Genomic DNA, 15519 nt, shown 5'->3' on the forward strand with positions numbered 1-15519 from the left:
ATGTCCTTGTCTTTAAAAGTTCTCTCCGTCTGATTTTAGCCTGGCCTCCATGTTCACATTGTTTCATCAAGGTTTCATCTTTGCCCATCTGCCATGAAGACAGCCTAACATCATTCATATTAAGTAGCAAAAGGTCCCATGATGATGTTTAAGGTTCTCGGTGACATTTTTTAGCACATTGTGGTCTACTTTTAGTGTAAACCTGCTTGGTTTTAGTCTTTATTTTATTGCTAAAGTTTATAATCTGATTTTAGATATAAAAAATTGATAAAAGATGAATGGTAGTCTAAATGTTCTGGAATGTTTCAGACTACTATAGCCCGGCCATGTTGGGACTAAAGACGGATCAGGAGGTCCTTGGGGAGCTGGTGAAGACCAAAGCCCCTGCAGTGGGACAGCTCATGGCCCAGTATCCTGGCATATGGACACTGGTGGTGTCACGCTGGTTCATCTGCCTTTACATCGACATCCTTCCAATAGAGGTAAGGATATCTGTTCGGTTAACTCCAGAGTCCAAACCAAGATCTCAGGTTGATCATCTGACTGGAATCCTCTATGTTTCTCTCGCTTCCAGACTGTTCTGAGGATCTGGGATTGCCTTTTCTACGAGGGCTCCAAGGTTCTTTTCCGAGTTGCCCTGACTCTCATCCTCCACCAGCAGACGGAGATCCTGAGGGCGCGCTCACTGCCCGACGTCTGCGAGTGCTTCAAGCAGATGACAAGTGGATCTTTCACTCTTGACTGCCACACCTTTATGCAGGTGAGCCGAGAAGGTCAAGGTTACAAATGCACCCATTAATTCATCTATATATATTCTATTCTAGCAAAGGCAATTATTTATTCTGCTATAAAATATACCCAATACAAAAAAACAATCATGTAATTTTTATCCCGCTTTTTTTTTTCTTTCTTTTTTTTTTTACAGAAAATATTCACAGAACCCGGTCGATTGTCGATGGCAACTATTGATAAACTGAGAGAGAAATACAGAAAACAAATCCAGGAGGAGGAATCCAGACAATGAAACTTGATATCTTTACTATTTTAGATAATAAAACAATGTGGGCTTCTCTGGGTGAGCATAGCACCTGCAGAATGAAAGCCTCCAGCTGCTAAATAGCTTTGTATAGATGTTGGTCTATTTCTGATGCTTTATGACACATAGTTGATTATTCTGTAATTCAGTAGATTTAGTATAAACTTTAAATCTTTTTGTCTGGAAAAACTTTCTGCTTTTCACATAATGAGATTATATATTTATTCAATAAGTATTAGAACCCCTGATGTTACTATAGTTCTTGTATCAATGCCCCATTGACAGAATAGTTAATTTGCTACCATATAGACTTCTGGTGTTTAACTTGTTGAACTGAATTAGTACAAATAATACAGCTTTACTTTGGTGCGATGACCACACACACACACACATATATATATATATATATATATATATATATACACACACCATCTGTTTCAGAAGTTAATGAAAACAGAAAAGAGATTAAGTTTTTGATTTAGTTGGTATTTAAAAGAGAAAACGTGAATCTGTAGAACCCTGTAGCTTTAACAATTAAAAACAAACTTTCACCACATCTAGTCTTCAGGGGAAAACAATGATTTCAGCAAAGCAACATGTTGATTTCTCTGTTTAGACACGTCGTTTTAAGGACTTTAAGTCCCGCTTCAAACTCATGACTTCCTCTAAGAAAGACTGTTGATTAGATAATTTAAATAAGATCTAATTATAGAGATTAAAGGGAAAAAAAACTTTTACTCAAAGGCTTGACTCAACTTATAAACTATGAGATACTGCTCTTTTATGAAACTTTGTTCTTTTTTTGAACCATGTTGAAAGAAAACACTTTTTCTGTGATGGAAATGTATGAAACCAGTATATTTATTTACTGACCCTTTGTGCACATTTCCAAGCTATACTCTTTCATTCTAATAAAAGTACACATACATCTGCCTTAATTTATCACATCAAGGACATATTGCTATTATCAGACAAATATATAAACTATCAACATTCTGATTTAGGGGAAATTGAATGAATTGGTGCATTTTTGAAAATTTTCACAAGAGTTAAGTTGTTCTTTATAACTCAAACAATGAGCCACTAACTCGATAAATGTATTTCAACATGAAATGGTCCTCATGAAAAGTGTTCTTACAATTAGTATTGAATTTTAGCAGATTTTAGAAAAAGAAAATCAGAATCAAATGTGAAAAAAGGATCAGATATGGAAATATTTCTGCAGCAATTTCTACTCCAATAACCCTTATTAAAACCGGGCTAATTGCTCTTCAGATGTGTGTAATTTAATCTTAGTAAAGAACACTATAAAGATCCTTAAATAAAGGCACCTAAAGGCTGAAGGAAACCTTAGGACAGTTTCCTTCAGCCAGGGCAAGAAGGCTGATCAGGGCAGATATAATAGAGCTAAATGGATGGAAATCTTTAGGGAAAAACTAGTTAGAGGTTTTAGAAAGAACACAAAACCAGAGCTACAAAGGTAGGGTTTAAATTTATTTAATAGGTCAGACTGGCCAGGTCAAAAGTTGGCACTTTTCTAAAGGAGGATCTATTAATTCAGACTCTCGATGCAACTGATCTGCAAACAAGCTCCACAGAAGGAGCTAACTTTTTCATGCAAATAGCTAGTTGAGACACACCTTGTAACAACTTGGAGCAGCAACAAGAGCAAAAGGCTCAACATTTTAAGTTCTTTAGAACAAAGTATACTTTTTCATTTCTGTTTGTTTAATCATAATTTTTAAGTTTTAATGTCATCTACATTTTTGGTTCTTGATATTAAATATTTTAAATCTGAAGTTTTCAATAAACATCTACAATTACAAGATGTTTAACCAATTTCTAACTCCTAAAGAACCCCGTGCATAAAACTGTTGTGTAGACATGTTGCAGTTTTCTTAGTTATAAATTGAACAAACTCAAATGACTCTAAACCCTGTGCAATGGACGCATCAATAATCTATTCTACTTCCACTTCTAGGACCTTCAAACAAGCAGGAACAGGTCTGACCTGATGAGGATGAAGGCAAAACATAAAAACACAAACAGCTTCATTCTTTCACCTTTATTGACTTCTCTTTTAAAAAACAGTTCCAACAATTCCAATAAAATATTATTTCATCACTATGTATTAAGGTGGGGAGAGCAAAAAAAAAAAAAAAAAGCATAAATAAGTATTTATTGTACCTTGAAACGATGCATGTTTTAGTTGCCGTAACAGTACATGGAGGCTATGTGAGATGTCTCCTACATGGCAGCACACTGTCTCAGTGAGGGTCTTCCTCTGTAATATTGGCTTGAACTGGATCCCACCCACCTCACAGCTGGGAAGGCACCGATCAACACAAGCGTTTGGCCATTTGGAAATCTTTTGTTCAGTGCAACATCTTTCCCTTTTAGCAAACAGAACCACAGGACCTACAAATGTTAGTGTTAAATGAAATGTAACTGGCAGACATATTCCCTTTTTAATCAAACTAACCTTTGGGAAGACCGATAAAAAAAAAAAATGGCCACCCGAGAAAAGGTGAAATAATAATCTGCTCCGATTCCATAATTCCTCTGCATTCCTTTCACAGAAATCATAAAATAGAAGAACGCAGCGTGACACCCTGATCAACATGCATCCCCTGCTTTACTGGGTACCAGTGAAGAGTTTTAATAATCTCAGTACCATCTCCCAGCAGAGTCCCTTTAGTATTGAAAGAAAGTTAGCTCAGAAAGCAGATGTCTAGTGTTACTGATGAAGGCGAAGAAGAAGAGCAAGCACACAGAGAGATAGAGGATGAAGGGACAGAGAGGGGGAAAGGTTGAGTGGTTAAATTCAGGAGTAGAGCAGCCCGCTCCAGCATCAGTGTGAGATCCATGAGCTCAGATGGTTTGGTAGCCGGCGTGGCTCCTCTTCCTGCCGATGAGGTAGGCCAAGAGTACGATGAAGACGAGTCCTGCCAGAGCTGCTCCGACTATGATGGGGATCAACATGTTATCTTCATCCAGCTGGCATTCCACAGCTGACAAGGAAACAGGCAGAATGGATCAGAGACACTTAGCAGAGGTTGTTTGCTTATATCTCACAAAATGTAAATAAAGAGTTTACCTGCTCCAAACTTATCTCCAGACACCTCAAAGGGCTGCAGCTGCACCTGGAAGGTGTTGATTGACAGGTTCTGGGACACGGTCAGGGTTTGCTCCATGCGGCACATGTAGGAGAAACCAAGAGTTCCCTGCAGGGAGTCCAGGCTGCTGTTCCTGGCAGAGAAGTTACCCACTGCAAAACAAAGGAAACAAAACACTCTGTAGAAAACCATTTCTCGTAGACTTTCTAGTGAGGTTCTAAGATGCAGGATGATCTCAAGCAACTTCAAAAATGATACCTACACAGCAGCCATAATTTTATTTTATTTTCACTTTACACTGCCACAATTATTTCAACTAAAGAAACTAAATCTACCATTTTGTTACAGCAGCTCAAAACATTATTTCCCTAGAGGGTGCCAACATTTAGTCACATTAGAACTATATATGTTCAGTCTATTTTTGGGGATTTGATGAAACAGGCACACATTAATGCAAAATTGTAAAGTAAACAGAAAGTTTCAAAATTTAAAAAATAAAAACAAAACTAGATGCAATTCAAGTAAACGACAGTGGGTTGATCACTCCTTAGTGTTTTGCAGCAGACCAGCAGCTTTGAACATTTAGAGACAGAGGTGTTTACTCCTTAAAAGATGACTCAACATTAGCTTGAGTGGATTGAGATAGTCTGCGAAGACCAGTGTTAAAGACTGGTTTATTCTTAGCTAGATTTGGCTCTAGACCTTAACTAAACCATCTAGTTTAACCATCATCATATTTCTTTGACCTGCTAGAATTCAAACCTCCACACCAATCTCTAGCCAGAATTTCTTCCATCGCTCCATGCATTAGCTTTAGCTGTGAGGACAGCTTACATGTCCATACAAGAAAAAAGCTTTTCAATAGCATCATGCTGCCACTACCATGCTTCAGAATTGATGTGCTTGCATGCCATCTATATGAAGGTTATTTTGTTGAATTTGAAGTTGTAGAGAGAGTTTTGTATTTGTAGAATTTAAATAAAAAATTAAATTAAAAATTCACAACTACATTTTTTTCATTTTTATTTTTGTTACACCTGTTCGAATTTTAAGTACAAGTACACAAAACGGCACTTGTTCTACAGGTGGCATATCAAAAACCTCTTATATTCTCAGTTTTTCTCCAAATGGTCCAGAACTATAGCTGCAAAACTATTTATGCATTGTAACTTTGGTGCTTTGTAATTGCAGATTTTTTTAATCTGTCACAATTACAACTTCACAATTACAACTTACACCTCTTGAAATTCTTGAGTACAAGTACACAAATTGTGTTCTGCGAGTTACACACCAAAAATGTCTTCAATTCAGTTCTGCTACAGTTGATCTAAAACTAATGGCACAAAACTAATTCAAACACATGTATCAAAATCTTCAAAAAATAAAATAAAAACATAAATCATATTTTTTTTTCCTTAACACAAATACAAATAATTAAATACAGCTGCACAAATCTGCTGCTGAGAGTCACAAATTCAACTTTACAAGTTATGCCTTTGTTTTCACTGTTGACACATATGTCACCAGTAAAAATTATCTTTGACTTGTGGGTAGTACCCTTGATCGGACAGCAGAGGGCGCTGCCTGCTCGATCAGTCTGTACCAACCAGAAAGGAGTACTGCCATGTTGCCTTTCAAGGACCCAGCCCATGAGAACAAAATAACCTTCATAGATCTACTATCAGCTTCTAAGTTCACTGTTGGTCTCTTAATGACTGAAGCACCTTCTACCTGTCCATTGTGTCACCTATCTGACTTATGGATTAACATTCAATCAGACTTTTAACAGCTTTCTTTGAAAATGCTTTTTCTTGCCATTCCTAAAAAAAACAACAACAAAAAAACACCGGAATTTGGTCCTCAGTGATAATCCTTTCAACATGCACCATTTAAATCTCTGAACTCTGGATGATTCAGTTTAGGATTTGTGTTTCTTTAATCTTCCTTTTACAGATGCTGGATTACATCTTTGAGATGTGAAAAACATGGGATATTCTTTAATACCCCACCCTTGATTTAAACTTCTCCACATATCTGACCTATCCATTTTGTTCCTTGTTTTTCATGATGCACTTTGTTCACTGTTGTTCTAACAAACCTCTGACACGTTCACAGAACAGATGGATTAAATTACACAGACGCAAATTGATGACTTCACCTTTATGCGCTACTTTCCTTTGTTTCAATTACATAAAATCCCAACAAACCACAATGGGGTTAAAGGATTTAACAGAAGAAACGTTTAAATGGTCTGATTAGTTTTGGAAGGCGACAGATTAAGCTGCAAATAAGCATGTAGTTATAGAGTCAACATTTAATAAAGTAAGAGCATATTTAAAAATACTGAAAAGTGAATTTGTGTGCTTTAAAAGGTTAGTCTTTAAAATTAGATTTTGTTGAACTGGATAAAAAATTGCTGAGCCACGATGGCTTAAAATCCACAATTATAAATTTAAACCAGAGTAATAATTTGAGTTCCCCTAATTCATCAATTATCTAAACAAATCTGAATCCAGATCAATTCTAACAATTTTCTGAAAGCCTAAAACATTCAAATGCAAGTATTTACAGAAAATCTAAATTTTAATCACATATCAGGACAGATACAAGGAGTTAATCAGAAATGAGGTCTTGTCAGGTAAGGAGGCTCACCTTTAGGATCGGACACAGTCGTTGTCAGAGACGCCTCACTCAGGTGGTACTTACTGGAAGTAGTATTCTGGAGAGAAAAAAAAAGGATAATATGCTCTAGCTGCCATCTAGTGGCGGGGTACAAGAAGTACAACCTTATGATATAGAATAAACTTACCAGAGTGAAGACGAAGGTCAGGGTGGTTTTATTTGCATCCGTTTTCAGCTCCAGCACAGCTCTCTCTGCTTCACAGGAGCCTGAGGCTTGTGTAACGTTGGGCTTAATGTTCACAACCTCCGTAATGATCTGTAGAGAATCAAACAGTTACAGTAAGTGACTGTCTGCAGCTTGGAGTTCCATGTAAACAAAGGCTTCAAGTCAGCACCTTCCCCTGGGAGGTGGAGTTGTAGGTGATGTTGAGCTGGAGGCCCATATAAGCCAGTAAGCAAACTGTGTTGTTGCCGTTGGTCACGTTGTACGTTCCTCTGTCAGGCCGCCCGGGGTCTGTGTGAGGCGCAGCGGTGGTTTGGGCGGGGGCCATTGTGGTAGCAGACAAAGCGGCAAAACTGTGATGCAAGACAGCAGCTGAAAACACAAAGTGGATCAAAATTTTAAAATTTTCCCCCTTTCTTTGACATAAAAAATTTTTTGTAAAAATATGCATTTAAAGTTCTTTTTTTTAAGTAAATAAATAGTTAACGTTAATCTTTAATACCGACCTCTCCGATAAGAAAACAGGCTCTAGTCATCTGTTCATCAGCTCATGGCTGCTACAGTCTCATTTATTCTCAGATAGAATTAGGTCTGAGCCCAATCAGAAGCATTTATTAAACCAAAACAAGCTGATGTTTATTATTAAACTTCACATATTTAAGTTGCTAACAATACAGCATACCCAGCCTTAGCAGATAGAATTGTTCCTTTCATTTTTCTTAAATACCGTATGAAAAACTAACAGCGGCGGTTTCCTTTAGATAAAAATATAATCATAAGTACAATTATAATACTTCAGTTGATTAAAAATACTTATTTCCAAATCATGAATCATTTTCTAATTGTTTTAGCTATGAGGATAGAAAAAAAATACAAATGAAGGTTGTTAAAATGTGAAGATTTGAAAAGAGGCTTCAGTATTGGCTATTTCAACCTCCCAAAAACCAATAAACACTTAAAAACATCATCAGGCGACTAGTGATTGTTTATTTACACAGTTCAATCAACAGCAGAAGTTATGTACAAAAACAAATGCTTTTATAACCCAAAGATTTAACTTTTTTCTGCAGTTTAACGAGCTAGTGAGGCGGTTAGTGTGCTTGTTTACTTTAAGCCATCCTCCTCACTCAGCAGCAAAAGCTAATTAGCCACAGAAACTCTGTCACAGTTTTAGAGATATTAAAAGTCTAATTATCCTTTGACTGTAAATATGGAAAGGTTAAGGTGTGCAGTTATTTTCCTGTCGCCGTTTCTGACTTACAAAAATTGCTGCATTTTAAGAGACGGTATGTTTTCCTGCCTTTAGCATTTTGTCCAAAGCCGTCCACGTGTATTTTAACATTATTCAGAAGGGCTGGGTATTTTCACCAAAGTCCTGAATCGATTGGATTTTGATTAATAAAGTTCTAAATCGATTAATTTCGATTCAATCTGTTTTTAAAATAATGAAAGTGGTTCAACTGTGTTTCAAAATACTTTTGTATTTTATTTTTTCCTGTCATATTAAACACAAAGTGCAAACTTGTAAATCAAACAGTTTAAACTTGAGATGGGAACAAAACTGTCTCAAACGTGCAAACTTGTTTGTGGAAAGTGAAAAAGTGAAGCCTCACTCGAGCGAGCAGATGTGACACAGCGGGGACACAGCAGACATGCGTGAGCTGCATTATCTTCACTGCACAAACCATATTTGCAGCGGTTTGTCTGTTCAGCCCCCATTTGTTAATGTCTTCACTCAACCTATTTGCTATATTTGCTGCTGTCTGGCTTGAAGTAATCCTGAGTACATCTTTCCTGCTCATTTGAATGTGAATGTCACGTGTGTCACTATAAAACTAATCGATATCATTCCCTAGACATCGATTTTGAAAAAATGTAAAGGAATCGATTCAAAATTGAGTAAATCGATTTTTTTACCCTGCCCTATTATTCAGTGAGAAAAACTGCAGCATCTATTTTTCTTTCCTACTGAATCCTTATGTCATGTTGCTTTTCTTATTATTTAGTTTGAGATCATGCTATGTATAAAAAAAAATACAAAATTCCTTTACATAAAGCTTTTTTTGTTTTTCCAGCAGAGGAAATAAATGTGGAGAAAACTTTATTTTTTCATTTAAAAAAAAATAAAATAAAAAGAATAAAAGTATCCCCACTCAAAAAAAACGGACCAATTCAAAATAAACTGCTTACTTTCTTTACGGCTTGACCTTTTATTTAAGTGGCTTGATATTTAGCTGTTAACAGTGAAGTCAGACTTAAATAAATTTAAAAGTTAAAAAAAAGATTATAATAATCCCTTGCATTTATTAAAATCTCTTGACTTTCAGCTCTATAGAAGAAGGTAAGCTTTCATAAAAACACAAAGAGCTTCTGTAGAGCGAAATGCAGTGCGGGCAGCTCTGGTTGTGTTGAAACCTCAGTACTGCGGTTATTTGATGCAAAGTTTCAAAACTGATCAACAGCTGCTGATAAACTCAAACATGTTACTCAATATTTTACAATAAAAATAAAAAAATAAAAAAAAAACATTAAATTCAGCCATCATACTCAAATCCTTAAAACATGCTTGCTAAGGTTTTCTGTACAATTAACACACTGCACAAATGCAGACATTTGGATACTACTTAGTGTATACGGCATAATATAAAGAAAAATAAAACAAAGGAAGACTTTAAAAAAAACAAAATTTCTACTGCGGAAAAGAAAAAAATACAAAAAAACAAAAACAAAGAGAATATCCTTTCTAATATGGAGGGGTCAAGTGTAGGGAACAGAGAATGTCACAAGTAAAAATTGTCAAACCACAGAGAGCTTAAGCTCAAGTCAACCAAACAGTGAAGTTGAAAAGAAGTTCTGCAGCAGGCTGATCCAGTTTACCCAAATATGATAACAGAAACTCAAACTGGTATTCTGGGATAAATGACAGATTGTGTTCTTAGGGGTACAGTCTGGTGGCGTGAGATGGATCTAAACAGGATGTTCCAGAGATTTATTTCGGTCAGGGGAACATGGAGCCACTGCTTGCATCTGTGACCAAAATGAGGCTCAATTTCTGACCCTGCATACAACCTTTTTTTCTCTGGCAAATTCTAGTCCCACTCTAGAATATGGCTGTGAACACAGGCCCGCCTCATGAAGTATATTTCTAAAACTCTGGCCTGAGAAATTCTTGCCAATGTCCCACTGGAGGTCACATTGTGCGCTCTAGCAGAACTCATCCATTTCCTCCTTGCACAGAGGGGCAGATACAAGTTAAGCAAAGCATACACTGTGCGATTTTTTCAATCGTTGCACGCAGCTACTGCTCACAGTGTATGACTAAACCGCAGGGTTTCGTCGTACTGTGCGAGTTCCCACTCAGGATTTATGTTCGGCCTGACGCTTTGATGAGTCTACCTGCTCACACTGTACGTCTAAAGACCACGTCGGACTCAGCTCCGCAGTGAGATGGAGCTGCTCTGACTCGTCTATCTGGGAGCCAAACAAATACAAGGGGGATCTTAAACTCACTAGAGTGGAACGCGCTGCCTTGGCGATTTGTGCAATTTTGTGCTGAAAGCCTTAAAAAGAAAAGGAGACGACATATTTGGAAAAAGACATGGCTGAGCAACTGTGGCTACTACTGTCAATATTACAGACAGAACTCCATTTCACTCATTGCACCCCCGCCATGCTTCTGTATTTACATCTGAGAGGAATAAGAAAAAAAGGAATCCTTGTTTGCGCATGCCCACTGAGCAATTTGCCCACGACGGTCAGGAGAAAATTAAACATGTTTAATTTTCTCCCGATTCCTGATCGGGACGTGGTCATGAGAGGCTGATCGCCACTCGTAACCCCCTGTACACTACACCACGCACGATTAGGCTGAAAGTTGGACAGATCGAAAAATTCTTGCACAACTGGAAAATTACCCCGAAAATCGCACAGTGTACGCCCAGCTTTAAGCTTGGGTGATTCTGTCCAGCTTGTCTGTCCCATCGCATCTCTTCGATGCTCTTGAGACTCTGCTAAGACATGAATCAGTTCTTCTGTAAATAGTACTGATCTGCTATCCTAGTTAAGTTAAACAACCTCTGTATGGTCCAATTATCACCTAATCAAAGTGACTGGTCAAATACATACCTACTTCACAGCAGGGATGCACTGAATTAATGTCGATGGAATGACACCGATCCAGGACTCTGACCAGTTCCTTCAGTTCTTTGTTTGCAATGCCGATTATTCAATCATCATGCAGAGCATGCACAGCACATACTTTATCTGTGTTTATTTGTTACGTTTTTGTTTTTGGTTAATTATACAGTTAATTCCTTCAACAGTAGGATCAGACCTGTACTGGCCGAGGCACTCAGCTAAGGTATCGTATCTGAACAAATTTGACCGATACATCTCTATGAAAAAGCAGTCGAAAAACTTTTCTTATTGGGGTCTTCACATTGGGGCCTTTATCCGTTTCTTTTATTAACACCAAAAAACATTGGCTAATAAAAGATGAATAATGGAGAACTGCAAAAATCTAATAAACTAACAGGACATTGAATTTGTGATTGAGTCAATTTTCACTTAGAAAAAAATATGATGGTGAAAAAATGTTAATGTATGATAGTGGGTTAAAGGAACGATTACCAGCACCTCATCCGATGTTATGATAAACTGCTGTATGCTCCCTACATTTCAGGGTTGGACAATTAATTAAAAGATACATTTATTTCAGAATAATAACTTAATTCTCTTTTACAGCAAATTGCAAAATACCCAGAATCGCCTTTGGTTGAATGATTCATAAAATACTTGGTTTGTAAGCCAATCTATCAAACAATCTACAGCCTCTGCAGAAGAAAAATACAAACCAAGATGTCAGTTGCATGATGGGAGGAAAAAGATAATGGAAACAATGCAGATTAAGCCCAACTAATTTGCTTAGTTAAATTAGCACTGCATAACTCTACAGAAAAACCTAGCAAAGCCAAATAATATGCAGTTCAAAATATAACATATACAAGCTAACAGGATATAGTAATAATATTTTTAACTATTAAATCACATTTGTTAAGAATGAATATTTTTATGCTACATTTCAAAGATATAAATAAATAAAGACCCCTAAAAATTTAAGAAAGTGTAGTTTTGACCCCAAGGAGATCTTAAAACATAATCTTCTCTCTGTAACAGCCCAATCATTGAATAAACGATAATGTTTAGTAAAAGTTTCAACCCAATAACATTTCTTTGTAATTTGCTATAGATGGTCAAATACTTATTCTTTGGACAATAGCAGAATTTTCCCACTGCTTTACTATCCAGTCCCAAAGCAGTGTGCATGATATACAGCTATCCTTAAAGTTTACATACCCTCCTATTAAAGAAAATTATAAATTCACACTAGTAATTCAAATAACACAAAACTGAAATAAAAAATGTACTAAATGTTAATTTTGTAAAATAAAATATTGATTTAGAATTTTAAAATATAATTTAGCTGTTTTTTTCCTGTCTTTAATAGCAAGAAATGTATGTTTAAAGGACAAGAAACTGGAAAATTTAAAGACAACGCAAGAAATGGAGGGCCTCAGCATCTATATACTTTAAAAGCCTGGAAATTGCCTACATTATTTGCTTTATTTTTCATCCAATGTTGCCTTGAAAATCACCTTTTTTGGTAATCAAATAGAACCTTGTATCTGTCAAATTGTGTTTTCTATAGATTCTTTATAGGTTTACTAACAGGACAAAACAGCATTTCTGTCTTTGTCTGCTAGTACAAAACAATCCCATTTAATGTGGTTTCCTTGTCCATTCAGATGCATAAAAAGCAGGTTCTTCATTGATTCTATGAGCCGTCTTTCCCAGAAGTCAGAAACATAAATAAGACACATTCCTCTACATAAACTCTTGTAGTAGATTGTAAATTAGTCAAATAAGGGCATTAAATGATAAAACTTTGACTATGTAAGGTATCCAGATAAAACAAGAACAAGCAAGACCTTTTTTAAAACAAGTTGGAAGAAATACTGAGTTGCTGAAAGAGAATAACAAATAAATGTCTTAATACTTCATATTATTTCCAAAAAAGAAACAATGTACAATACTAAAAAATAGAGTCATTTGACTATTCTATTGTTTGTTGAGACAGAAAATCTGATTTCATTTTTGTTTATTTTGTTCATATTGTGAAGCATTCATGTTTTCATGAGAGCCACAAAATGTTTAAAATTTATTGGATAAAGAACATGACATGTTAAATTGTTTTGACCCAAATGGATCTGGTAAACAAAAAAAATAAAAAATAAAAAATAAAAAAAATAAAAAAAAAATCAGCTGAACTTTCTATTCACTGAACAAAAATGGTATGTAGGTTAAAGGTAGCAAATTAGGATAGGGATTTATATTTGTTTTGTTTTTGAACAAAAGCTTGACATACCTCAGGACTGGAAATTCAACCTTTATAACTACTTTTTTTACCTAAACATGTCCATACAAAACAATTTCCAAATGTTTTTTAATTATCTGCATGTTTAACAAATCATTACAGGAGATTTAACACTCAGATAAGCTTTTTTGGAAAACAGGCTTACTTATGAATAATCCAAAAAAAGTCCTTTATTAAATGACTGTACACTTATCAATGGGGTTTGACAGTAACCTAGGTTTCCTACACATATATCCTTTTCAAAATTCCTGAATTAATTTTATCATTTCTATCAATCTGTTTAGGATATTTAATGTTTTCATTTTGTGTACATGTTGTTGTTGTTTGACTGCAAATCTATGCCAGAAAAAAATCTTCACCTTTAGTTTTTATTAGGGCTGCAACTAATGATTATTTTGCAAATTGATTAATCTGTCAATTATTTTTTCGATTCGATTGATTATTGGATAGCCAAAGGTTCCTTAAAGAAGATTTTTTTAATTAAATTAATCCAGGTGAAAATAAAACTTTTACACTTGAGAAATTCTGGATGGAGCAGATTGACAGACGAAATTTTCTTAATGCAAAAATGTTTACTAATATCATTAGAATTTTTTTTTTTTTTTGCAATTTTAATATAATTACTGCTCTAAGTGTATTGCTCTGTCAGGTAGAGATGTTTTAGAGTCTCTACACTCCAGTTACTGATCAATCGATTAGTTGACAATTATTTCAATAATCGATTAATCCGATTAATTGTTTCAGCTCTAGTTTAAATCTTGAAATATATTAATCAAAACATGAAAACTTTTGAGTTGGGTCTAGTAAATGCTCAAGTCGTTAAGCAATAAATCAAAGCTAAACATTGCTTGTATGGCATTCTGCAAATAAAAAAAATAATGTTTTTTGTTTTTGTAACTTAATCAAATACCTATCAATTAGTTTACACTAAACTGCAATCTACAATTCGTTGAATCTTACAAAGCCATGTTTGAAAGCATAAAGATACTCGATGTTTGAATCAAATACATTCCAGACATTGTATGTCAGGAAATTCCAAATTAGTTCATACAAAGAAAAAACACAACTTCATTTTAGGTTGTAAAATTGTTTTATTCAGAACAGAATGCAAGATATGTTTCTGCTATATGGCAAAGCATCAGCTGCAAAATTTAGCAGTGATTTTTTTAAACAATACTATAGTGCTTACATAAAGAGCTTTTTATAAGTCAACCATCAAAATGTATTCTAATCACTTAAAAGCATTTGCATTTTTACAGGATATAGGTCAAATTTTAGCCTTTTAGACAGCCTTAATTCTAATCTACATACATAATCTGGGTATAATTTGGAAGGTACGAGTTTATTTATTCATTATCGTTTATTAGTAATTTTTACATACTTGAAAACGTATTAAAAATGATTATATCAAAATCTATACTTTTCTAGTCTGACTTAAAAGAAGATGTGAAATTTGAGACGAAGCTGTCGAGGTTGAAAGTAAAAGCGTGTGATGCTGCTTCAGATGTTCACGTGACTCCATTACAGTACATTTAATGTATTAAAAAAATACTATAAACGATAACTCAGCTTACTGATATACTTTAATGCGGCTCTGAAGCATGAAATATTAGCAGGGCTAACTGGTAGCAACGTTTAAAGATAAATATCTGCACAGCTTCGGAGTTGCTAACGTTGTTTACCTGAATAAAGTCACTGTAACATAAAGAAAAGACTCACCTATAATGAGAAGGAACATCATTCCCGTCACTCTCCGTGACCGTTCGCCAAAAGGCATCATCTTTCTTCGCCGAGAAAAACTAAAATCACAGCAACAACACAACAAGCAGCTAGTTAGCAACGGTTGGCAGAGCCGTGCTAGCTAGCTAGGCTAACGTTGGTATCACAACGAAGCAAAAAAAATTAAAATAAAAAAACGGACAGGCGAAATTTATAATGCAGTGTTAGCGAGGTAATAGAAAAAATAGTTCGAGTTTAGTAGTCTAGGATTCCCTTCAGTCTGGGTAAGAAGGTCTGGAGGTCAATAAGCTCAAATTTGTCACTTTTATCAGCTCTGCTAACGCTGACTCCAGGGTCACGTGACTTTCGG

The 15519-nt window shown here is 35.4% G+C and overlaps 2 protein-coding genes across 2 annotated transcripts in view; one reads left to right on the forward strand and one right to left on the reverse strand.

The window, feature by feature from the left end:
• LOC107099891 (growth hormone-regulated TBC protein 1-A-like) overlaps positions 1–3180 on the forward strand; it is an 11443-nt gene extending 8263 nt beyond the window's left edge. The window contains exons 6-8 of the mRNA XM_015398182.1: positions 310–482; positions 575–760; positions 926–3180. Coding sequence (XP_015253668.1) covers positions 310–482; positions 575–760; positions 926–1024 — 458 coding nt within the window. The 3' untranslated portion in view covers positions 1025–3180. The remainder of the gene's footprint in view (positions 1–309; positions 483–574; positions 761–925) is intronic.
• Positions 3181–3197: 17 nt separating this feature from the next.
• On the reverse strand, positions 3198–15519 carry LOC107099893 (lysosome-associated membrane glycoprotein 1-like). The gene is made up of 6 exons (XM_015398184.1): positions 15150–15519; positions 7170–7369; positions 6962–7090; positions 6805–6871; positions 4134–4304; positions 3198–4047 (listed from the first exon to the last, which is right to left on the reverse strand). Exons 1-6 carry the CDS (start codon positions 15208–15210, stop codon positions 3908–3910), a joined length of 768 nt encoding a protein of 255 aa, XP_015253670.1. The 5' UTR covers positions 15211–15519; the 3' UTR covers positions 3198–3907.

Source organism: Cyprinodon variegatus, unplaced genomic scaffold (genome assembly GCF_000732505.1).
Source record: "Cyprinodon variegatus isolate N-32 unplaced genomic scaffold, C_variegatus-1.0 Scaffold916, whole genome shotgun sequence".
NCBI classification, from domain to species: Eukaryota; Metazoa; Chordata; class Actinopteri; order Cyprinodontiformes; family Cyprinodontidae; genus Cyprinodon; species Cyprinodon variegatus.

Coding starts and splice junctions, on each gene's coding strand:
- LOC107099893 (XM_015398184.1), bottom strand. CDS start 15,210: ATGATGCCTTTTGGCGAACGGTCACGGAGAGTGACGGGAATGATGTTC. Junction 7,370..15,149: donor GATGTTCCTTCTCATTATAG/GTGAGTCTTTTC, acceptor TTGTGTTTTCAG/CTGCTGTCTTGCATCACAGT. Junction 4,048..4,133: donor TGGAGATAAGTTTGGAGCAG/GTAAACTCTTTA, acceptor TTTCCTTGTCAG/CTGTGGAATGCCAGCTGGAT.